Source organism: Capra hircus, assembly GCF_001704415.2.
Source record: "Capra hircus breed San Clemente chromosome X unlocalized genomic scaffold, ASM170441v1, whole genome shotgun sequence".
NCBI classification, from domain to species: Eukaryota; Metazoa; Chordata; class Mammalia; order Artiodactyla; family Bovidae; genus Capra; species Capra hircus.
Window position 1 is genome coordinate 49818691 of NW_017189516.1, and position 25782 is coordinate 49844472.

General features: G+C 39.1%; 1 protein-coding gene across 5 annotated transcripts in view; it reads left to right on the plus strand.

Moving 5' to 3' along the window:
• Positions 1 to 1608: 1608 nt before the first annotated feature.
• RPS6KA3 (ribosomal protein S6 kinase A3) overlaps positions 1609 to 25782 on the plus strand; it is a 102120-nt gene continuing 77946 nt past the window's right edge. For 2 of the 5 annotated variants that reach the window (XM_018043794.1, XM_018043792.1), the window contains exons 1-2: positions 1978 to 2077; positions 24876 to 24969. Coding sequence is in view for 1 of the 5 variants with exons in the window: in XM_018043791.1 (XP_017899280.1) it covers positions 2009 to 2077 (69 nt within the window). In the remaining 4 variants the exon portion in view is untranslated. Of the gene's footprint in view, positions 1634 to 1695; positions 2078 to 24875; positions 24970 to 25782 lie in introns of those variants that run through there. The other 3 variants (XM_018043793.1, XM_018043795.1, XM_018043791.1) reach the window with 3 other exon arrangements.

Genomic DNA, 25782 nt, shown 5'->3' on the forward strand with positions numbered 1-25782 from the left:
AGATGTTGCTCAACCCTGAGCTGTCCCCCTGAGTCCAAGGCTGCAGGAGAGGGCGCGCAGCGAGGATTTCCGGCCGCCTCCTCAGGCTCCCTGAACAGATGGAGCCTCTTCAGGTGGCCACGGGGCTCCCGGGCCTCGAGCCTGTACCCAGGGGCGCGCCAGCGAAGGCAGCAGAAAAAACTAACACCTGCCTCTCTCGGCCCAGAGAGAAAGCTTGCACCGCCCGCACAGACCTGGCTGGGCAGCTAGGTGTGGGGCTCTAATCTCATCCTCACACCTGCGTTAGGAAGGAAGGCTCTCCAGGTGTGTGGGCCCCTGGAGGATGAAAGGAGCTGTTAAGAGGCGTGCACAGGAGCGCAGCGGGGGACGCGCTCTGGTCGCCGAGCGTGGGATGATCTGGACGCCTGGGCAGAGGCCTGAGGGGATGGAAGCACTGGCCGGCTTGGAGATTTCCCTTTACTTTTTTCCTTTTCCTTGTAGGGCGGTTAGCCAATGGCTGCGGTAGCTTTCCACTCAGCCCGGCGACTTTTACACAATTCTGCCCCGGCGCACTGAGCTCGCCGGCCACCTGGCGCTGGGAACATGGGGTCGAAACCGCCGCCCCCACCCACTCCAGACGTCCAGGCCTCTCTCTTCACGCTCTCCCGGTCTTCTGGCGCTCCATCGCCGTCTGGGGCTTGGGATTCCTTAACCTAGGGCTTCCCTGTCTTGGGCAGGAGTTAGAAGCCCTCCCTCTCTCCCCTCCTCCACTCACCGCCAGCCTGATTTTTAATCTAATCTTTTATTTAAAGTCAACAGAGAAGCAGGAATCCCGGGCTCCTGCCACCAAGATATTTTAAAATAATTCCCCAACCTCTGCCGAGACTGGCAGCCTTGAAGAACCTCCTTGTTTTCTCCTTCGTGAAGATTTAGGCTGCGGAGAACCGGGGAGGGATGGGAGGGGGCGAGCTTGGAGGGTCGCGCCTGAAGCCTGAGGGCTCTGTGGACTTTGTGGGGGGGGGGGGACTCATGCAAGACGAAGTAATTCCAGATATTAAAAATAATATAACACAAAAGCGTCAGTTTGGAGAGCCTTGACTCAAAGCGAGAGCCGAAGCCCCAAGCGGCTCCAGGACACGAAGCCTTCTGTATCCCCATCGTGGGGGGTGGAGGGGCAGGTGAATGCCCATCATATGACCCTGAGAGAGGGTGGGTCCTGGGCCATTACATGTGCCGATAGACTCGGCGCGCCCACATGCACCCACGGAAAAATCGGGCCGAAAAGACCCCACGACCCCTCCCCGGGTCCTTGGTACGGTACCGCACCCCCTACGCCTCACCGGTCTCTCCCTAGATGGGTGGGGACCACAATTCTCTACATCCCTGAGAGCCTTCAACCTGCTTGGACCTGTGGCTCTTAGAAACTCTCAGCCTTTCGCACCTCCTCCTTTCCCGCTCTTTCCCCCACCTCCCGCCGACGCCCCCAGATTTCTCCGCTTGCCCTTCCTGAAAGAAGGCGAGGCCCAGAAGCTGAAGCTCGGGCGAGGAAGGAGGGACGAGCGGAGCGCCGCGGCCAGGGGCGTGTCTTCCCAGGCCCCGCCCCCGGCTGCGCGCGGCGGTGGCGGCGGCGGCCGAGCCTCGCTCTGAGAGACAGGTATCGCTTAGGCGCCATGTTGTGAGCGGAAGTGGGGGAGCGCGCGGGGGCCGCTGTTCTGCTGGGAGCGGGCGCGGGAACCGGCGGGGGGGGCGGAGCTGTAGTCCCGGCGGCGGAAGGAGGAGAGGAAGAAAGGGGCGAGACCCGGTGCCGGGCAGCCGCGCGAGGCTCTCGCTCAGTGCGCGGGCGTCTCCAGCCGGGCGCGCGGCGTTCGAGGGTCGGTGTCGGCGCCGAGCCCTCTCTCGGGCTGCCGCCGTTGCTGCTGCAGCTGCTGCCGCCGCTTCTGCCGTGGGGCTCGGGCGGCGACGGAACGGGGCCGGCCGCGGGGCGGGCGGGGAGGGAGGAGGCGGTGAAGGCGGCGGGCCGGGGGGGAAGATGCCGCTGGCGCAGCTGGCGGACCCGTGGCAGAAGATGGCTGTGGAGAGCCCATCCGACAGCGCTGAGGTGAGTGCAGCCGGGCGGCTGGGGCCGGCGCGCCCCCCTCCCCGCGCCCCCGCCGGTTCGCTCTTTTCCCGGGAGCCGGCCACTCGGCCCCTTCCTCTGCTGCTCGCTTCTCCCCTCGGTTCGGGATTCCGGTTTGGGTAGTTGGGGTTGATCTGTTTGCCCTTCTCTTCCTCCCATCCGCACGCCCTCTCCCTTCCCTCGCTAGAGGGGCTGTGGTGTGGTGGCGCGTGGGGTTTGGAGTGGGCGCCGGGGCTTTGCAAGAAGCCGATTTTCACCAACTTTGCGTGGGGGGAGCAGGACGCGGAGCGGGGGCCGGCGAGGAGTTGGGAAGTTTGGCCCTGCCTGGTCGGGGGCTTCCCTGGACCCTGGTGACTTTGGGGGATGCGGGAGGGGTGTGGATTGGGTTCACTGTAGAGCGGGGACTCTCGAATCCGGCTAGGGGACAGGGTTACCCTGGGGAACCGGGCGCGCGTGGGCAGGAACGGCCCGGGGCAGGGGTAGCGACCTGTGGGGGGGGGGGTTCGGATAAGGGGTGCAGGACAGTCTAGGGTTTTTGGCCCCCCTCCCATCTGCCGCAGTAGTTTCTGCTGCTGCAAAGAAAAAAAGTGGAAGCCTGAGGTTCTCCATCCTACTCCCCGCCCCGTTTCTGAGGTCGCTGAGCTTGAGGACCCCGTCTCTTGGAGTTTAACTTGAGTTTCCTGTCCGCGGAGATGATACAGTGATATTCAAGATCAGCGGCCGCAGTAAAGGGCTTTCTGGTTTACCTCGCCCGGGATCTGGTGACCGTCCCTGAGATGCCCACCGTGGTGACCCAAACCCAAACGATATAACCAAACAGGGCCAGACAGAATTTCCCCGGCTCTTCGCAGCCGCTTCTGTCCCAGAACCAACTCGGGGTCTGTGAAAATAATCCAGACAAGACCCATTTCAAGGCATCAGCGCTCCTCTCCGGAGCGGAAAATCAATTCCTGATGGTGGCGCGTCTGTGATTCTTCCTTCTTGACTTTTTGCTGTCTTCTATCCCCACAGCGGACTTTGGGGGATTACAGGATGATAGACTGCGTGTGTGTGATAGTTACTGAGTGAGTGACCCCATTTCTGGAAAGCATGACTGAAGCGCGGGGGCGGAATGGGGCAGGCTCTGATGAGTGGTGTACTTGGCGGCAGCCGCTGCCCTGCCGGCCTCCGCAGTGTGAGAGGTGGATAGGGTTACTGGTTACGTCAGTAAGACCGAGGCTCAGTTTTGATCTGAGATGCGGGACACTTGCATTCTTGGGTAGAATGGAGGGGGAGGGGGACGGGGATCAGTTCAAATCACTTTGCACTTTTTGCCTGGTCACCTCCGCTGCTGAATAAAGTAAAATGTTTACTTGCTCTCCTTATCGCAAGCAGAATTGTAATAGTGCTTACGGTTGGTGCTTTGCATTTTGCGACTTGGATCATATTTTTAAAACCTAAACGAAACGCTCTTCTTCCATGGAAAACACATTGATAGATGTTTCCTAAAAATATATTTTTTAAAGGAAATAAGGTTTTTAAGTCTGGCGAAATTAAGAGAATTTCATTTAAAATTGTTAGCCAGTCGAATATTGTAAATTTTTTGTAAGGAAGTCAAATTTAGAATGTTTAATCATCTTTTGAATGGATAGTGTGAAAAAACAATGCGTCTGGGACTCTTTTCATTCATTTTTTTTTCCTTCAGAAAAATTTTTTGCTTTAAGTACCATAGGTAAAAGGTTAACAAAGTATATTCTCAAACTGCCGACCTTGTGGAAATAAATTGAATTTGCTTTGAGCCTGATTTTTAGATGCTAACGTTAGCATTCGCTGCTCTTAATCAGTCCACATTTCTGCTTGGCATTTATCAATGTGTTTAAAAAAAAAAAGTCATTTAAGATTCCACCTGATCCTTTTTCTGTGCAGCATGCATTTGGATAAAGAAAACACAAAACTAATGTTTATTTAGCACTTACTATATGCCAGATACTGTGCTCATGCTATTTCATTTTATCCTTCCAATCCCCCCAACAGAGTAGGATTTTGGTCTCCGTTGTTATAGATTAAGAAACTGATTTCAGAAGTTAAGGGCACAAAGATTATAAATAGTAAATGGCAGAGCCATAATTCACAGCCAGGTGAATATAATTCATGTGCTTTACTTTATACTAGGGTAGATGTTTCATATCTTTTGTGGAAAAAATCAGTATAAACAAATAAGCCAATAGTTAGAGGCCATGTATTTTTCAGAAACAATTATGGTATTATAAGATGTCTCATTTGTTAAAGCCTACTTATTTTAGTTACTGTCATGGTTTCCAGAACCTGGCAGATAGGTTTCCACAACTTGCCATTTTCAAGTAATTTTCTTGAAATTCTGGCATAAGGTATTTCAATCAGAGCCAGTGTTGCCTAGATTTATTAAAATTAGATTCTAACAAATTGCCTTTAGATATTTTATTGCTTTTGCTTATTCAGCTGTTTCAAGTAAATTACTTCTGACACAAATTTGAAAATACTGAAACCAGTAAGGAGAAGGTTGAAAATTTTCGTTTGGATGTCTAATATTGGACTTAAAATATTATGCCATCTTCTCCCCAGTAAGTTATCAGTGAATAATTGTATTTTACTAGAGTAAAATCATTTTTAAAAAGTCATTGAGTAAAAACACCAAAATGTTTCTCTTCAGGCCAAAAGATTTCAGGGTAAAATATTATGCCATCTTCTCCCCAGTAAGTTATCAGTGAATAATTGTATTTTACTAGAGTAAAATCATTTTTAAAAAGTCATTGAGTAAAAACACCAAAATGTTTCTCTTCAGGCCAAAAGATTTCAGGGTCCTTCTCTATAGAGATTTACATTTATAGTCTCCTCCTTAGGAGACTGAATTCTTCAAAGCTGAGACTTTTTTTTCTTCTCTATATCCTTAGCAGTTGACACAGTGCCTGGCATATACATAATATAGGCCCCCTAGATGACCAGTGAGTTAATTATGAAGGTCAGAAATAGGGTAATTGTCAGTCTTATTTCTATTCTTATCATTTTAATCTTAAATTGAAATATGAGCAATCTTAAAAGAACTGAGTACCTCACCAAAAGTACAGGCAGTTTGTTGATTCCTTTATATATCTCCTTGACCTCATATGAGTCTCATAGTGCTCAAAACAGAAAAACCCTTGTGGTTGAACTCAAACATGGGTCAGAACATGATAGGCTAGAACTATGCCAAATGTTTAAAGCAGCAAATTTAGAATAATAAAGGAAGTACTGTGTAAGCAAAGTCAAGGTTGGTACAAGATTAAAAACAAAATACCTTCCTAAATGCTCCAGGTTAATTCAAAACTCTAATGAATTATTTAAGATGGTAGTGTGTTTTTGAATATTGGAGTGTTCAGGAGATGGATATCAAGGGATTGTGGCTAATAAGTTCTAAAAACTCCAGCTTCTGCTGTTAGGGACATTTACTGAATCTTAAGCCTGACTTAAAGTGACACTTTCTCAGTTTTAGTAAAGATAAATTATAGTAAACCTAAATATGAATGATTTTCAAAAAGAATAAAATTAAGGAGATTCTCTTTGCTTTATAGAAATGTGCTATGTAAAAATATAGTAGCTACTTTGAATTCCTTTAAATAAGATGTACCCATAATGCATTGAAAAATATTAACTATATAAATATTTACAAAAAACAAGACCCTTGTTTTGGAAACCATCTTCACTGGATGTGCAACCATTTGTAATCTCAAAGATTATATTGGATTCTGTAGTATTTCCACTATATCAATATTAGATTTCTTATATTTCATCTGTAGGGAAAAACATTCTATTAAAATGTGATCTTTGATTTTGAAAAAAAAAATGTTTTATTAAGTTCTTTTCCTTTTCCTGTTTCATTTTTACCATTTTTCAGGTTTTTTTCTTTCCCCCAAGTGAAGATCTGAGGAGAGGACAGGTATTGTTACATGTCAACTGTCGAGTAACTGTGACACATTATTGAACACTTTGCTGTTTTCAGTGATTATAATATTAAATATCAGTTTTTTAAAACTAAATTTAGGAAACTTTGCTTTATTTTGGCAGCTTGATCCTATGCTAACGGGGTTAATCCAAAATGAGAAACTTCTTTGATACATTTAAATTTTAAGATAAAGAGAGAAGCCTATCCAATTAAAGAAACAAGTATAGGCGGACTTTGCCTTTTCATCATTGTTTCTGGAAATCACAATGAGTATATCTTATTTTTATATGAAAAGAGTGGCATAATTGGGATGTGCACTCTTGACCAAGGACATGACATTTGGTAAATTATAGAATGATCAAAAATATAGCAGATCATTTAGAAGTCTGAATTACAGAAGAGTTGTTGTAAAGATTTTTTTTTAATTTATCATCCACTAAAAAATTTATGCCATTGTGATCATTGACAAAGATTTGCTCTAGAGTTCCATATTCAGAGACGTGTGATCTGCTAGGCTGTGAATGATGGGTGACCTCACGTGGCCCAGTTTGTCCAGTGCAGACTGAATGTTTTAGACCCAGTGGTTTCAGATTACAGGGTACAACAGTGACATCTTGGTGGTCTCTTGGTAATACATGAGTGTAATAGTGCTTGGTTGTTCATGCTTTTTGGTGGATAACAAGTTTTAAAGCATTGGAATGCAAGTGATAAATGTAATATTTTACACATCCCACTCCCTATTTCACATAATAGGAAGAAAAAAACAAGTAATTGCACTTTAATACTTGGCATTAAACTTAACACCGGCACCACATCCCCCCCCCACCCACCTTAGTAGTTGATAACAGTTTCCTGTGTCATTAATCTGGAACAATTATCAAATCTCAGTTACTCTAGTTTTTCAATTTTATACCAAATAGCAAGATAACTAAATCTTAATTGTTAAGTAAAGTGTGTCAGTTAACAAAACAAACACAAATATATATGTTATATAAAACAGTATAAAATGTATCCATAAAAACATAAATATCATTCAATACATTTGGCTATTTTAAGCAAATAGCTTAGTTACTAGCAATTAAATATTTCAATTTTACTTATTCCACTTTGTGGGATAATTTGAATGTATGTCAAAGTGTTAAAGAACATACTTTGGAGCCATGAAGATCTGGGTTTGAGCCCTGCCTCTACCACTTAATATCTTTGTAATCTTATGCAAGTTATTTAAAATCTCTATGCTTTAACATTCGAATCTGTAAAATAGGCATAAAAATAATACCTACTTTATCAGGTTGTGATGGGAATTAAATGATAATATATGTAAAGCATTTGGTTCAGTACATGGTTTAAGTGTTTAATAGTTATAATGAATCATCTCTCAACCAGAACTATTTTAGTAAATTCTGTGTTTTAATTCTGGGGTAGTTTTTCCAGAATCAAACAGAACAATTAAAAATGGTTTATTTGGTTGACCTGTTTTAAAAGAACCTTTGTAATATCAGAATATAATTGTAAGGTAAGGTGAACAGAAGTCTCTTGAATCTTACCCTTTTTTGTATTGTTCCCCTCTTTGATAGTGTCTTTAAAGGGGGGAAACAGATAAAGAACATTTTGAGGAGTATGTGTGGAAGGAAGAAAAGAAAGTATGTTCATATTTCAGTGATGCTTAAATTGGAAGCCCTCTCACAATCCTTGGCATGTCGTTTAGTTAGCAGTAGTTTTTTTCCCTTAGTGATACATAAAATAATAGTGTATCTTAACACATGATGGTATCTAGTAATTGATGAAATATGATATACTGTATATGTCAACCTCTTGAAGGAGGTGTGTCTGTGAAGAAATAAACTTAATATATAGTATCAGTAGGTAGAATTTTAACTTACTCTAAAAAGTAACAAAACAAAATGTGTGCGTCTTTTTATATTTTAGAGTCACTTCTGTTAATTTCCTTTTTTAGGGACAGAAATTAATATTGCACACCTCCCTCTCCATTACTATAACCATGTTTATTTTGGTTATTTGATTATGCCATGAGTAGCTGGGTTTTCCTGTCTAGAAACACAATCCTTTGGATTTTATTCTGTTATGTGATACTGGTACTTAGGCAACTTTGAATAGTACATATGGTATTTTCAACTGAGAAGTCTCTGAAAATTTGCAAAATGAGTCTGTGTCCCAACAACCATCTTCTCCCTCCAAAGCACATGTGCGCACGCGCACACACACACACACACACACACACACACACACACACACAGCATCATGACATAATCAAATAAATTTGGGGTTGTGGAGTTAAATGAGATGTGACTAATGTCTTTACTGGCCAACATCTTAGAAATTTAAGATGATGATGTACATGATGAATCTGCAAAAAGGAAATATCTCAGAGCATTTGAGACTTGATGTCAGCATCCCTTTTTTGTGAACCATCTATGAAGTCTCAAAGGACATAAGTGCTTTGCAGAACACAATTTTGGAAAGTCTGATAACTATAGTAATAGGATCCAGTATTGCCTGGCTTGTTTAATTGACTTTATCAAAGCTTTTTTTTCCTGTAACTGTCAAAAGTTTTTGTTTCATTTTGAAGTCTTTCTAAATTAATTTGTGTAACAATTTTCCATTCTAATAGTTGACTAAAATTTAAATACAATAAAGTTTTAAATAATTTAAACTTTTAAAGCCAATGTTCTGAAATTAGTGGTCATATTCTATCTTAATATCAAGCTAATTGCCCCTACTAAATGGCCCCCATATTGACTTGCTTTGCAACTTATGTTTAATATTCAGAGTTTTTAAAAAACTTATCACTTGCTACTTAATGCTGCTGTCAGTCTGTCTACCTGTCCCAATCTTTTTTAATTAATTGCTTCAAACTTAGAGTTACTAGAAAATAGCTAGGATTAATAATATTTTGATGCAGCTGTTTTTAACTTGGGAATATTGTTACTTCATCTTTTAAAAAATTTACACTTACAGCTTACTAAATAATGTAAGGGCTTCCCTGGTGACTCAGATGGTAAAGAATTGGCCTGCAATGCAGGAGACCCAGATTTGATCCCTGGGTTAGGAAGATGCCCTGGAGAAGGGAATGGCAACCCACTCCAGTATTTTTGCCTGGAGAATTCCATGGACAGAGGAGCCTGGAGGGCTACAGTCCATGGGATTGCAAAGAGTTGGACACAACTGAATGACCAAAACTTTCACAAATAATGTAAAATGACTTTCTTACCCTTTTTCTGATCTCTGTCCACCATGTACACATACCTCTGGAATCAGGGATGTTTGATGGACATATTAGCCACTAACAAGCTGATTTTGTTTCAACCTACCATAGCAGAATAGCTCAATTACTGGCATTACCTACTCTGAATCTTTACCTTCTTCTCCTGAAGGTGTCAGCTAGAAAGAAATGTGAATGAACTAAAGATCAGCTGGCTGCAAGACTGAAAGCTAGCCTGCTGTCCCACCTGGAGTCAGCTCTCCACATTGTCTTTTAGAGGGTATTTGTGTCTGTGTGTGTTCCCCATGAAACAGTGCTAGTTCCCTGAATATTACATAACCATACATTTATGTGTAAATCCAAAAGCATTTTTATACTTCCTATTATTCTTCTCCTCTATTAGTATAAATAGAATTACAGCAGTAGCATAACTTAAGTCAGATTTGCCTGTCTTAACTAATATTCTATCCATGGTCTCTCACATACTTTAAAAACTAATTATGTTTTATCCACTATGTTAATTGATCTTTGTAATCTTACATGTGATGATGATCTCATCTTCATTTCTGACCTGGTCATCTAGATTTCTGTGAGCTTACCTCTAATCCTTTGGGCCACAAAACTTGTTATAGGAAACTTGGTTTAGTCATTTGATATGAGTTAGAAGCAGATGTCAAATGATAGCCTGAAACAAAAGTTCATTTTGACATTAAGAGATTGAAGTACATCTCAAGTGCAGTGTTTGGGGAGATATCTTCACTCCAGAAATCTTGTAGAATCTATACTAAAAACCTCAGTTATGCAGGATCTTATTTTGCTTCTTCACATTTAGGAGCAGAGGAGTGTATCTGAAAACAATATAAAATAATAGGAGAGATTCACTTAAACAACTTCTAGGTAGGCACTGTTTGGTCGCCACTAGCCACATGTGGCTGTTGAGCACTTGAAACGTGGCTAGTATGAGGAACTGAATTTTTTTTATTAACTTTAATTAAAATGGTAATAGTCACCGTGGCTATTGGCTACCACATACAATAGAACAATTCTAGATTATAGAATACAAGTTGAATCCTTTTTTCTACACCAGTGTTTTTCAACTCTACCTTCTATTGCTTGTATTTTAAAGTTAATAGGCTTAATGCTTTTTCTAAATGAAAAGTATATTGAATATGCTTTTTCAAATTATGTTTAATCACCTTTGTCTTGTTTATCTTCTACCCTGAATATTTCGATAAGTGATACATGTACCTCAAATAACCATTCTGCAATTTATACAACTCTACTAATTTTACGGTGACATTCTCATTCAAGTGGTAACATCGAAGTGTTGGGGAAATTTGGCAGTCCGAAATGGTGTCTTTTGTTCACTATACTGTACTAATAAATACTGGGAAAGTAGATTGATACATCTTAGAAATTAACATTTACTGAATGCCTTTTCTTTGACTGTGGTTTCCCTGGTGGCTCAGATGGTAAAGAGTCTGCCTACAATGCAGGAGACCTGGGTTTGATCCCTGGGTCGGGAAGATCCCCTGGAGGAGGAAATGGCAACCCACTCCAGTGTTCTTGCCTGGAAAATCCCATGGATGGAGGAGCCTGGTGGCTACCGTCCACGGGGTCGCAAAGAGTCGGACATGACTGAGCGACTAACAACTCTCTCTGTTTTCTTTGACTAGACGCTTTGTGTGTATCAACTTGAATGAGATAGATGTAATTAACTTCAACTTACAGATGAGGAAACTGAAGCCTAGAGAGGTTAAGTAACTTGCTCATGATTGCACAGCTCTTAAGTGGAGGAGGCAGAGTTCAAACACCAAGTCTCACAGATTGAAAATTCCATTGATTTTCCACTAGACTGCCCGGCTTTGGTTGAGAACAGCGTATAGGTGAGTGACTCGGTCAAAATGACATCTCCTCCTAAGGGAGAGAGGGTCCATATGGTTTGTACTGAGCACTTGTTTTTATGGGAATGTATAGGTAGACTTAGAAAAGCAAAATGGATATTACTCTTCAAATAGAGCTTGGGTAAAATAACCTGGGAGCTGGCTTGAGAAACACCATTTTTGACATTGTATGGGAAATTTTTACAATTTTTAAGCTGTCTTACAAGTGAGAATTTGAAACAAAAGCTACTGTACTTGAAAAAGGAGGTTTGCCCAGATGTAACTTAACCCCTCTCCATACAGAAGCCCCTAGGTGTGTGCTTGAATAACTGCTGTTTTTAAATTGCAGCTTATTAAACCATTACCTCTTTATATTTGCATCTTCTTTTCAGAAAAAAATCTATTTAACTTTCCCTCAGAGTGCCAGAAAACAGGGTCTGACTGAGCCTGAAAAAGTTGCCAATTATCTTGCTACAGTGAAAGAAAAGGAAATTTAAAGAAATGTTACACAATCATTGGTGGCTTGTTTTCACCCTTTGGAACTTAGGTTTTTAACTTAGGTTAAAGAGCCCAGTTAATATTTTTTAAAAATTGAGACATGATTTATATGCCACATTTTACTCTTATGAAGTATGTAATTCAGTAGTCTTTAGTATATTCATAAAGTTGTGCAACCATCATCACTATCTGATTTCATAACTTTTTCATCACCCCCAAAATCCCATACTCATTAGCCAGTTACTCCCTATTCACTCCTTCCCCCAGCCCCTGGTGACTAATAATCTAATTTCTGTCTCTGTAGATTAGTTTCTTATGGACATTTCATATTAATGGAATTATATGATATGTGGCTTTTCCGTCTGGCATCATTCATTTAACATAATGTTTTCAGGGTTCATCGGTGTTGTAGCATATGTATCAGTGCTTCATTTTTATGGCTGAGTAATATTCTGTTGCATGGTTATAGCAATTTTGTTTAACCATTTATTTGTTGATGGACATATGAATTGTTTCCACTTTGGGCTATTATAAATGCTGTGAACATTTGTCTACAAGTTTTTATGTGAATATGTTTTCAGTTCTCTTGGGTATATGCCTAGGAGTGGAATCGCTGTGTCATATGGTAAGTCTATATTTAATTTTTTGAAAAACTGGCAAATTGTTTTCCAACTGGTTTGTACCATTGAAAGGACTGAAGCTGAAACTCCAGTATTTTGGCCACCTGATGTGAAGAACTGACTCATTTGAAAAGACCCTGATTCTGGGAAATATTGAAGGCGGGAGGAGAAGGGGACGACAGAGGATGAGATGGTTGAATGGGGTCACCGACTCAATGGACATGAGTTTGAGTGAACTCTGGGAGTTGGTGATGGACAGGGAGGCCTGGCGTGTTGCGATTCATGGGGTCACAAAGAATCAGACACGACTGAGCGAGTGGACTGAACTGAACTTGTACCATTTTACATTCCCATCAGCAGTGTATGAGAGTTTCAGTTTCTCCACATCCTCACCAACACTTGTTATTGTTTTTTCATTATAACCACCCTGTGTGTGTGAAAGTGGTATCTCATCATGGTTTAGATTTACATTTCTCTAATGAATGAGGATGTGAAGGATTTTTCATGTGTTTATTGTCTACTTGTATCCATAATTCTTGCGCATGTTTTGTTGCTGATTAGGGAACTTAAATGGAGTTTTACTCTAAGGCTAATATAGAAGATCCTTACCTATGTCATGCTATATACATTGTTCTCAGAAAACTTAGTTTCAGTTTGTACTTTTAAAAGATTTGCTTCATTTTTAGATATGATAAATAAAAAGCTTTTTCTAAAACAATAGCTTTCCAACTGAGTGAATAGAGACCTACATTCTGTGGAAATATCTTAGGCTACCTCATCACCTGGGCCCACCTCCAGCTAGAGCAGAGTTTCTAAAGAAACATATCTAAGAGTAAAAGATTAATTTTAAAAACTTACAGAAAGAAAGCAAAAATTGAGGTGATATTTTTCCTTACAGTCCCTTCAGCCTTCAGTCTTGTTATACTATAGTTTCTTAAAGCAAGACTATAGCAATGAATCGAAGACCAATCAAAACAAAAAGTCTACAATCTCTGAAATTAAATATAAATAAATAAAATGAATTTTCAAGAATCCATCTCTTAATGTGAGATATACAGATGTTTCGTTTAAAGAAGTAAAAATGCAAAGTGAAACCCCTGTTTGCCTTCTTTCCTTCAAGTTCCAGTTGGCTCTTGGTATAATTCAAGAAGAATAGCTATCAAAGTGGATGTTGGTAGCAGTAAGGGGAGTTACTTAAAGAGAGGTGTCACTGGCAAGTTAAAAATAAAATTTGCTGTAGATTATTAAAAAGAAGAGCTCCAAATGAGTTTTAAAGTGATCTTCCCCCCCTGGCTGTTCTGAGTTTGTGTAGTATATTACTAGGTAATAATGAATAGAGTTCTCTCCTTTGGAATATTGTAATGTGAAATTACTGAGGTGGACAGACAGTTGAATAACATGAAGCAAGCTAAGTTTGCCAGGAACAATATAAACATAATTGGATCTTTAGGGGAAAATTATGATTTATGATGTTATAGCAGTTTTCCATAGTACATTTTTAACCATAATGTGGAAACTTAGAAAATAAATGATATTACCCCAAACACCCAATAAAGTTTCTTTTAACATGTACACACACACACACACACAAATGTTATTTCAACATAAAAAGTAGTCATTTGAAGGAGACTTCTGTTTATGCCAAGATGGAGGAGTCTTTTTTTTTTTTTTCTTAGGTCTTCCTTTACAACTAAAACACCTAACAAACAAGCACAGAAACACTCTGAAATGTAGAAATAAGAAGGCAGACTGCCTGCAGACTTTGAGACTAAAGGAATGACACAAATAGTAAGTTCTCTGGGTGTTCTTATCACCTCCCATATATCCTGGAGGGTGTTGTAAAAGCCTCCAACCTGGAACCAACAACAGGCACAGACAAAACGGACTCCAAGAAAAGCCAGTTCTCTTTAACCAGACTGGTGGGGGAAGGGTAGGCTAACAACAGTAAACCTTTTTGGCAACACCCACCCTACTATAGCCAAACACCAACAGAAAAACCCCACCCTACTCCTAAGCAGCAAGTGGCAGTTCTTGGATTCCTCCACCCTATGGTGTTGGCTGGGCAGCTGAGGGACCTCATCTTCCCTTCCTGCCTAGCAAGAGCAAACAGCAGTTTGATACCCCCTGCTGGGTGGTTTTGGCAGGTTGTGCAGGGACCCAATATTCTCTCACCGCCACCCCTGTCCCACTCCCTACAGAAGGAGGTGATGTTCTCACTAGAGTAGCATCTGTGGGGGCCAGCAACCACTGAGCCTCCACCCCAACCTGAAAGAAGTGAGACATAACAAGGTGGTGTGAGGCAGGGCTAGTCCTGGCTAAGCCTCCCCACAGCCCTGTGTCAGTGAAGTGTTGAGCCTCCACCCAGCATCAAGAAGGTAGATAGAGCAAGATGGTTGGAGGTGGCCTAGTCAACACTGCGTCCCCCTCCCCCGATGCAGTAAGGCCCAGGTGTCACCCCCATCTGGCAGCTACAAGGCAAAACAGTGGTGGATGACAGGGCTGATTGGCACTCCACTCCCCCCTCTCCCCTCTCCTGTTGTCAGCTGGGTCTTTAAGGGAGCTGAACTTTCCTCCCTGCCTTGCAGGAATGAAGCAGTGTGAGTCAACCCTCCACTTCCCCTCTCCCTACTGTCAGTGGGATCTGTCAGGGAGCTGAGCTTACACCCCTACTCTATGGCAACGGGGTGGTGCGGGTTGGTGCCCCACTTTCACTAGGAACAAGAGTGAAGCTGAACTTCCATCCCACCCATCTGCAAAAAGGCAGTGTGAGTCATTGCTCTACTTTTGCCAGGGTGGTGTTGGCGGAGCCCAGCAGGAAGCTGAACATACACACTCACCCTGCCCTCACACTACACCTCAGCTGGTAGACTGCCTGCTAAAAAAGAGTAAATAGGATTCAGAGTCTTAAATTCTCCAAAATGTCCATTATTGCAGTTGAAGTTCACTTAAGAGCTAGGAAAATCATATCATGAATGAGGAAAAAAGGCACCAGATACCAACACTGAGATGCTTTAGATGTTGGTTGTCTAACAAGGATTTTAAAACAGCCAGTATAAAAATTTGAAACAAATGAATTAGTCTCAGAAAAGAAATAAAGCAGAAAATGGACATTTTGGAACTGAAAAATACAATAACCAAAATAAACTTACTACATGGGCTCAACAGAAGAGCAGAGGGACTTCCCTGGCAGTCCAGTGGTTAAGACTCTGGGCTTCCACTGCAAGGGGCAAAGGTTTGATCCCTGGTCAGGGAACTAAGATCCCACATGTGGCACAGCCAAAAAAACAAGAATGGAGATGACTGGAAAAGAATCAATAAAACTGAAGATAGAGTGGTAGAAATTGCTCATTCTGAATATCAGAGTAAAAACCACAAATTAAATGAAGAGTGTCTCAGGGGTCTGGGGAACATTAACAGGAGATTTAATATTCATGTCACCACAGTCTCAGAGCTAGAGAAAAAAGGTGGACTTAAAGAAATAATGCCTGAAATTTCCCCAATTTGGCAAAAGATGCAAACCTGCAGATTCAAGAAGCTGATTGAACCCCACATAAGGTAAACCTAAAGTAATCCACACCTAGACACATCAAAATCAAACCTTTGGAAATGTGAAATTATTTAATGGCTATAGAGTTTAAATTTTGCAAGATGAAAAAATTCTCAAGATTGGTTGCACAGCAATGTGAATATGTTTAACATACTGAACTGTACACTAAAAAATAGTTAAGATGTTAAATTTTATGTTACATGTATTTTACAATTAAATTTAAAAAAAATCAAACTAAAAGACAAAGAATCTTAAAGCAGTTAGAAATGAACTGTTACAGGGGAGCAATGATGGAAGCCAGATGGAAATGGCACACTGTATTTTAAGTACTGAAAGAAAAGAACTGGCAACTCCAAATTCTATACTTAGTGAAAATGTCCTTCTATCAGGAAAGTGCAACCAAAGCAGTCTCAGATGAAGGGAAGCTATGAGAATGTGTCTGTAGTAAGACTGTGAAAGAATGACTGCAGGTAGTTCTTCAAGCAGAAAGGAAGTGATAAAAGAAGGATCTGGAACATCAAGAATAACATAAAATCTACATATTTTCTTCCAGAAAATAGATGGAGAAACATCACAAGTCATCTTTTGAGGCCAGTGTTACCCTGATACCAAAACATACAGACAGTATAAAAAAGAAAACTACACATCAGTACCCTTAGAAATATAGACACAGAATCCTCAACAAAATATTAGCAGAACAAATCCAGCAACATATAAAAAGAACTATACACCATGACCTGAGTGGGTTGTATTCCAAGGATGTAAGACTGATTCAGTATTCAAAAATCAGTTGATATAGTCCACTGTATTAAACAGTTGAAGAAAAATATTTAAAATGTGTGAAACACATGATTAAAGACAGATTGGAAAGGAAGAAATTTTAAAAATCTCTATTAGCAAGTGACATGCAAGATGAAAAAATTCATCAACCTAAACCTTAATCTTTATACAACAACTAATCAAAAGTGTATCATGGATTTAACTATAAAACTCTAAAACATTTAGAATTTAGATATGAGAAAATCTTCAGGACCATGGGTGGAGGGAAGGGTTCATAGACAAGATACCAAAAACACAACCCATAAAAGAAAAGAAATTGGACTTTATCAAAATTTATGTTTGCTCTATGAAGAAGATCCTGTTACAGAGATGAAAAGACAGGTTACAGATGATGTGAAAAAGTATTTACACACCTATATCTGAGACGGGACTTGTATCTAGAATATATACAAGAACTTTGAAAACCTAACAGTAACAAAGGAAAATAGTCCAATTAGAAATGTCCAAACAGACATTTCATCAAAGAGGATATATGGAAAACAAACAAGCATATGAAAACATGTCAACATGGTTAGCTATCAGAGAAATGAAAATTAAAACCACAGTGAGAGATATCTACATGCCTTTTAGAATACTGTTTTGCTGAAAGTTTTCACTTTGGTTTCAGGTTCAAAGGATTTGTTAACAAAATAAGCCACTTATTATATACAAATAAATAATACAAATATTTATTAGAGAATTATCTAGCTTAACTTTCAATAAACTAGTATTAAAAGAGAAATAGAGCAGAGAATACATCACCAAATTAGGTTTTGACCAATATCCAGACTTAAACAGCGCTGGGAAGTCCCATGTCAGCACATCTGGAGTCCCAATTGGGAAAGGGTCCCAGGCAGGGCGTCTGGTTCATGGGTGAGACGTCAAAGATTGCAGTTCAGGATTCAGGATTCCCATTCCCAGGGTGCAAACTGATTTCATCAATCTGTGACCAAATTGCACCTCTGGTTTTATGTTAACACTGTTGGTTTTGTCATGTAAAACTTAAATGTTGGTGAGCCTGGGGCTTGGTTGCCCAGGCCCCCTCCAGGGGCACAACAATCTCAAGATTCCTCTCCCATCTTCTATATGGTGCTGCAAGTCTTGCACTCACAGCAGGCAGTTACTCACTGTCAGCTCACCAGCTGGGCAGTGTCCAGGCAGGTTAGAAGTAAGGTCAGAGGCCTACTCTGCTTTGTCTCTGACTATTATTTTATTTATTTTCTATTTATTTATTTATTTCCCCTAACAAATAGCCAAAATGAAGAATGCTAACACTACTTAGTGTTGGTGAGCATGTGGACAAACTGGCTCTCTCATATGTTGTTGATGGGACAGTAAAATGATACAGCCTTTCTGGAAAACTTTGGCCATCTCTTCAAAAACTAAACATACACTTACTATACAACCCAGCAGTCGCATTCCTGGATATGTGTCCCAGAGAACTGAAAATGCATGTCCACACAGAAGTCTGTACATACATGTTCACAGCAGCTTGGTTTGTAATATCCGAAAGTGAGACAGCAAATGTCCTTCAATGGGTGGATGGTTAAACAAGCTGTGGTATGTTCCCACCGTGCTATACTGGAATACTACTAAACTAAAAGGAATGAATTATTGATACACACTCAAGGGAATTCATGCTGAGTGGGGAAAAGGTACATACCATATGATTCCATTTATATAACATTCTTGAAATGACAAAATTGTAGAAATGGAAACTAGATTAGTGGTTTTCAGGGTTAGGAAGAAGGGTGAGGGAGAGGTGAATGGTTATAAAAGGGCAACACGTAGGCTCCCGGTGGTGAAGAACTGGTATCTTCACTCTGGTGGTAGATACAAGAATCTATACATGTGATAAAATGTATAACATGAGCACACAGACACACACACACACATGAGAACCTGTAAAACCAGTGATATCTGAGTAAGGTCTGGGCATTGTACCAGTATAAATTTCCTGGTCTTGACAGGAAGTTGTGTAAGATGTAACCATTGGGTTAAGGGTATATGGGACCTCTCTATTATTTTTGCAACTTCCTGTGAATATATAATCATTTCTAATTAAAAAGTTAGGGGAAAAGTTGAGAAAGCGTTAGACAAAATTCAGTATCTATTATCCATTAAAAACAGTGAAATAGAAATAAAAGAGTGTGTCATTAATGTTATTAAATAGTCTAAGACCAGTAGCCAGCATCATGCTTGATAGACACATATTAGGGGCAATCTCATTAAAAGTATGCCTACCGTTTTCACCTCTGTTTTACATTCTAAAAGAGTTTGCTAATGAAGTTAGACAAAATCAAAGAATATTCAAAAGAGGGATAAAACAGAACTGTTCATAGGTGATATAATCATCTACTTAGGTAATCTAAGGAAACCACTAAAAAGGTTTGTTAAAACCAATGATAGTCTAATAAGGTGGTATTGAACAGAGTATATATTTTTTAATTAATAAATAGTTTTCTTTGTTAGAAATGATAATGGAAAAAGGTTTAATTCAAAATAGCAGTAAAAACATTAAACATATGGAAATAAGCAAAGCACTGGAACTAAATGAAAGAAAATAGTTGCATTAAAGAATAAGTTGAGAGGAAAAGCTATGATTCTTTAAATTAGTTTCAACAGGATTTGGTGTTTGTTATTTTCTTGTTTATTTTTTAAAAAATTGAGGGTAACCTTTTCTGTGTCTTGAATGAATATTCCCAGAGTTTTATTATTTTTTTTCTAATTTGTTTAGGTTTCTTTTAGTTTGTAGCTTATCTGGACAGTTAATATAACAATTTTAGTTGAATACTCTTTAATGTGTTTATGCTTAATACATGGACAGAGGAGCCTGGTGGGCTACAGTCCATGGGGTCACAAAGAGTTGGACACGACTGACTAACACATGCTTAATATATATACAGCTAGGATTCATTATCGAGCTGTAATTATAAACTATATTTCTCATTTTTTCATATGTAAACCTTGCTGCCATGCCACGTTGTGTGTAGACGTATGATAATTTTAAATATATGTATCTGTGTACGTATATGCATGCATAGTTAATGAGTGAGTAGTTTAGATTGTTTTTTTCCTAAGTAATTTCAGTTCTAAACTTGTCTAATATACTTCGTGTTAAGATACAGTTGATATTGCTTGGGTGTTAAGTTCTTTTTTATTGTGTATTTGAGCAAGTCCTACGTCTTGTTTCTTTTGCAAGCTGTTATTGCTGTCTTTTTGTTCATAAGGGTGTTTGTAAGACTGTGTGTAAGTTTAATTATTTTAATTAACAATTATGTTATCAGTAACATATTTTGGGTTCAGTTCAGCAAACATTTAAGCACCACTTGTTTTACTGATGAGGAAACAGTAATTGGTCATTTCGCCAATTTATAGTAAATTTTGCTATGTATTATAGCAAATAAAGCTTGGGCTTTGAAGCTCAGCATAATGGTGTATCTGTTTTAGATAGGAGGGCTTCATTAATAAGCCTCCAGAAACCAGAAAAAAATTATTAGACTTTTCCCTAAGACCTAAGTTAGCCAAACCAAGTAATGCATTAGCAAATTATCTACTACTCAGATTTTTAGCTCTAGAAATGGTAGTGGACCCATTAGGGTAAGGGGCTCATCAGAATATTCTTAAGTATTTGCATTTGTCACCCCCTTTGGCAAGATAAGCAGGAGGAAAGAAAGGTTAACACTCAGTGAGCAGCCAGAATGGCTAAGCACACTAAACTTTATTACAACCTCCAGCATAGCTAGTATTCAAATCTTGTAGTTTAGAAAACTGAGACTCATGTTAAGTAGCTTGCCCAAAGTTACACCTATAATAAAGGGCAGAGCCAGGTTCTGAAACTGGATATGTCAGGCTCCAAAACCCATGATCTTTTCTCTACACTGTGATTTCCCAGACTTACCTAATCACAGGAGTCATCTCAGGTACCTGTTTAAAAAATGAAATACTGAGCCATGGGGCTTCTAGAACTTCTGATTCAGTTTTGGTTTGGGGTTAGGCCAGGTAATGACTATATTATTAACAGGAGTCTTAGGTGATTCTGATCATCATACATGTTTATGAAATACTGTCCACTCCATGAAGTACCAAGAGGTGGGATTCAAGGTGTTAGGAAGGCAAAAGTTGCATTGGGAGTACACAGAGGAAATTAAAAAATAAGTTGACACTTTACTAGTAAAATGAGAATAGTAAGATTGGATTGTGGAAATTATAAAATTGCTTTAGGTTGCTTAATCTGCGCAGAAAAACAATGTTTCATTTATTTTCTTTTTATTATTACTTCTCTTTCAAGTGAGGCTTCCCTGGTAGCTCAGTGCTTCCCTGGTAGCTCAGCTTGTAGAGAATCCACTTGCAATGCAGGAGACCCTGTTTTGATTCCTGGGTCAGGAAGACCCCCTGGAGAAGGGATAGGCTACACACTCCAGTATTCTTGCCTGGAGAATCCCCATGAACAGAGGAGCCTGGTGGGCTACAGTCCATGGGGTCACAAAGAATGGGACACAACTGAGTGACAAAGCACAGCACTCTTTCAAATGACAGCATTTGTACATTCCATTTTTTGGCATTATCCTTGTTTACACTGGAATACAAAGCACCCCTAAGGGATACAGATAAAACTGTATTTTGGATGCAGAAAAGAAAGAAGAAACTAGAGTTAGAAATAATGTACAGAACAGCTTTAAAAACAGAATTAGTAATGTCCTCAGGTGTAAAAAAGCCCACAAAATTTTAAATACTTTTAATCCTTAAAGTCACAGGATTATAACATTTTCAAGCTGGATGAGCTCTTAGATATCCATATATTTTATGCATGAAGAAACCACAAATCAGAGAGGCTTAAGTTGTGTGCTTAGTGGCTTAGTCGTGTCTGACTCTTTGCGACCCCATGCCATGGGGCACCTCAGTCCGTGGGGATTCTCCAGGCAAGAATACTGGAGTGGATTGCCATTTCCTTCTCCAGGGGATCTTCCTGACTCAGGGATCAAACCAGGGTCTCCTGCATTGCAGGCAGATTCTTTACCATCTGAGCTATGAGGGAAGCCTACAGCTAGTGGCAGACAAACTCCATACTAGCCAAGATTCCATGAAACTCTTATGGATTGCAGATAAATACCAGAAAATAGTGACTTTTTAGAAATAAACTTAGTAGCAAATCATGTTTACCTTATATTCCCTACTTGATCTGATTTTATGGTTTCTTCCTTTTTAATTGCCCTTGAGAATATGAATGTTTCAAAGGAATCTTTTTTAGGAGATTATGCAGTTTGAAATATAAACAGACATTTTCAGAACATGTGTTGAGGAAGAATTCTAGTCTCCTCCACTTTTTATTACAAAATTTTATAAATAGAGATAAATGAGCACAGGTAGGCTGCAGCCCATGGGGTCGCGAAGAGTCGGACACGACTGAGCAACTTCCCTTTCACTTTTCACTTTCATGCATTGGAGAAGGAAATGGCAACCCACTCCAGTGTTCTTGCCTGGAGAATCCCAGGGACGGGGGAGCCTGGTGGGCTGCCGTCTATGGGGTCACACACAGTCGGACATGACTGAAGCGACTTAGCAGTAGCAGCAGCAGTTGCCTATACTTGAACAGTAATAGGGCATTTCTCTGTAGTAGTGTGAGCTTTGGATTCAGATGTGGGTTCAGTTGTCTTATCTGCAAACTTAATACCTCTGTGATCTTGGACAAGTTATTCTCAACTTTTTTCTTCTCTGTATAATAACATGACTCATGGTCTATTAATGATTAATTGGGATTAAATGAGAATATATGTAACATAGCTAACACTGTACTTTGTACAAAATAATTGCAGAGATAATAGCTATTATTATTTCCTTGAGCCAGTAGTTACTTAGAATAATATTAATTTCTGAATGAATAATTTATTTCCTTATTTAGTATTTTTTTAATCATAATCAGAAAATACTGGTACAATTCCTGCTTTTAAGAATTTTGGATTTACTTCATGGCCTGGAACATGGTTTGTCTTCATAACTTTATAGACAGTTGAACCCATATTCTTTTCACATTATAAAATTCAGTATCTACCTATTCTAATGTAAGTTAGGTCAGATGCTCCATCCTTTTCTATTCATTATACTAGTTTATGTTAGTGTGCTAAAATTTCCCCTTCTACTTGTTTCCGTTTATTTCATGTCAGTATTTGTGTTTTGTGATTAGGTTAGTCTGATTAACTTTTCAGTACTGTTTTGCATTATATTATTTTTAATGACTTGTTTGAAAAAAACACAGGCTGATTGTAGAAAATCTGAAAAAGAGAAATACGCACAAAAGGAAATAAAAGAAAAACTAGAACATCTTTACTCTTACTATGAAATATCATTAGGAAAAGATTTAAACGTGATTGAGTAGGGGTTTTAGAATCAGATTTAGGTTTGAATTTAGGCTTTGCTTATTTGCCTTAGGCAGGACATTAGACTTTTTTACTTACTCAACGAATATTTATTGAGCACCTACTGTATGCCAGCCAGGCATTTTGTTAGGGGCTGAGGATACATGTGCATGTGTGTCAGTGCTTTCAAAGACTGACATACCCGTCTTGACTTCCTCATTTGTAAATTAGTGATAATGCCTCACAGAGTTGTTAGAAGCATCAAAGATGGACTTGCCTAGTGTGTGATAATTGCTCAGTAAATGATAGCAATTATTATTACTATATGCATTAAGTACTAATTATATTTTTAGTCCAGATCAAATCACCTTTTTAATCAGTTTAAGTTTTTTGCTTCACATTTGACTTTTGGCCTTATTATTGCAAACACTTGCTTTCTTCTTTTTCTTTGTGCTTTTTTAGGCTTATCTGTTTTTGTTTGGTTTTCTCTTTAAAGCAGTAAATAATTATGTGAATTTTTTAAGCTTTTAAAAAATGCATTAAAGACCATTAAATTTTTATTATCAAGCATTTTGAACACATACCAGAGTAGAGAGAATAGAATAATGAACCACCAGATTTCCATAGCCCAGCTTCAAAGATTATCAACTCATGGCCACTCTTGTTTCATCTGTACTCCCCATCACACACACACTACTATCTCTCTTCCCCTCCCTGGCTCCAGTGGATTATTTTGAAGCTGATACATCATTTCAGACATAAATATTTACATGTGTATTTCTTAAAAGATAAAGAATTTTTTAAACATCTAATTAACATACCATCATCACTCATAAAAACATCAATAATTCTATAATAGCATCAAATATCCTTTAAGTTTTAAGTAGATACTTTACAGTTCCTAGTGTAAATAGGTGTAAAATAGGAATTATTTCCGTCATCTTATTTTAAGTTTTTTATTCTTGTGGCTTGCTTTCTTTCTGCTGCCTTATGGATTCTTTTGTTTGAGGAGGTTATGAAAAATTGAAGAAAGAATTACAGAGCTGGAAAGACTTGGGTTTGAATCTTGCTTCTGCCATTCACTAATTAACTTTGCCGAACCTTGGTTTCCTCATCTGTAAAATAGGGGTAATTATACCTACCTCATGTGCTTAGGGTTGAATGGGATGCCTACATAAGGTACTATTCACCTTGCAACACCTGGCAACAGTCTTTGCCAGTTATATTCTCCACTGATTTGGACTGCAATAAATAATTAAAATTCTCAGTTGTTTCATGGTTTTTCAAAGCATTCCAAAGTTTATTAGCTAGTTACTAAAAGCAGTGGTTTTTAAATGTCTTTTTAGGAAAGATAGAATTTAGAATCTTAGTTTTTCCTTTCTTCCACTACTTCTTTTATTTTCAGTCCACTTTATTTTATCAAAACTTGCTAAAGTTTTATATTGTTTATATACTTATATCAGTTATTTATTCTTCATTAGTGACCCTTTCTCCTCTATTGGGGTTAATTATTTTATTCAGTTATTTCTAGATACTAAGTTGGTGTCAATATACTTTACCAATTCTTTCCTACCTCCGTATTCTTGAATTCTTATTTTGATTCTCTTTCAATGGTCTAAGACATACCTTTGAACAGTTCATGAAAAAAGGTACTACCAAGGTGGTGAAATGTTATAAGACTTTGCAGAACTAAGAATAATTTCCTGTAACTTTTGTATGTGAAGAACTGGGACAAGGTATAAAATTCTTAGATCCTAACTTTTCCCTTTTAACTCTGTGTGTAAGTCATTACTTCATTGTCTTCTGGCATTTTATTGTTGCAGAGGAGAAATCTGAGGTCAATATGATTTTAGTTCCTTTGAAAATAACCTATTTTTTTCTGCTTGTATGCTTGTAGGATTATATCTTTATCCTTGACATTTAAAAACATTTGCCAGGACATGTCTTGGTGTTGATGATCTCTGTTGAACCTTCTCAGTCTCCAGTCTCAGGTATTTTTTTTTTTTCAGAACTGGAAAGTTTTCTTATACTTTTGATTGATTAAACTGCTGGTTTTTCTTTAGGAGCATCTGTTATTCATAGATTATTTCTACGTCTGTCCTCCATAGTTTTTTAATCTTTTCTTTTTTTTTTTTCATTTACTCAAGTTTGTCCTCCGTGGCATGGATTCTGTTTTCTGCAGTGTCAATTCTGATACTTGCTATTCACAATGCAGATTTAATTTTGGCTACCATGTTTTCATTTCTTTATTCTTATCTCAACATACTCTTGTTTCATAAGCAGAATTCCCCTTAGGGGTACACTCCAAAAAAAATGAGATGGATTCAGGCCTAAAGACTTACCTATTTTCTGAGGCCACAACCACAGGAAACCATCAGAGAGGAAAAAAAAAAGCTTCTGAAAGATTCTTCTAAAACTTAATAATGTAAATATAACCAGTGGTCATTCCTACCCTAGTCTAGAAAATAGAATAGTCTTGAGTACTGGCAGACCTTTAGTTGCTAGAGGAATAGCAAAGCCCATGTAATGGCACCTTAGCTAGAAATAAATGGATTTTTCTAATTACATTGATTGTTTTTTCTCTTTATAAAATAATATATAATAAATGCATATAATTTTGAAAATACAGTACAAAGAAGAAAATCCTATGACCCAGGTAACTACTGATAAGATTTTATATGTTTTCCAGTTACATGCACACATGTTGGGAGGGGGGGTGTGTGCAAAATTGGGATCATACGATTTAGTTTTGTATCCTTTTTAACTTAATATATTGCAGTCATATTTTTGCATCATTAATTTTT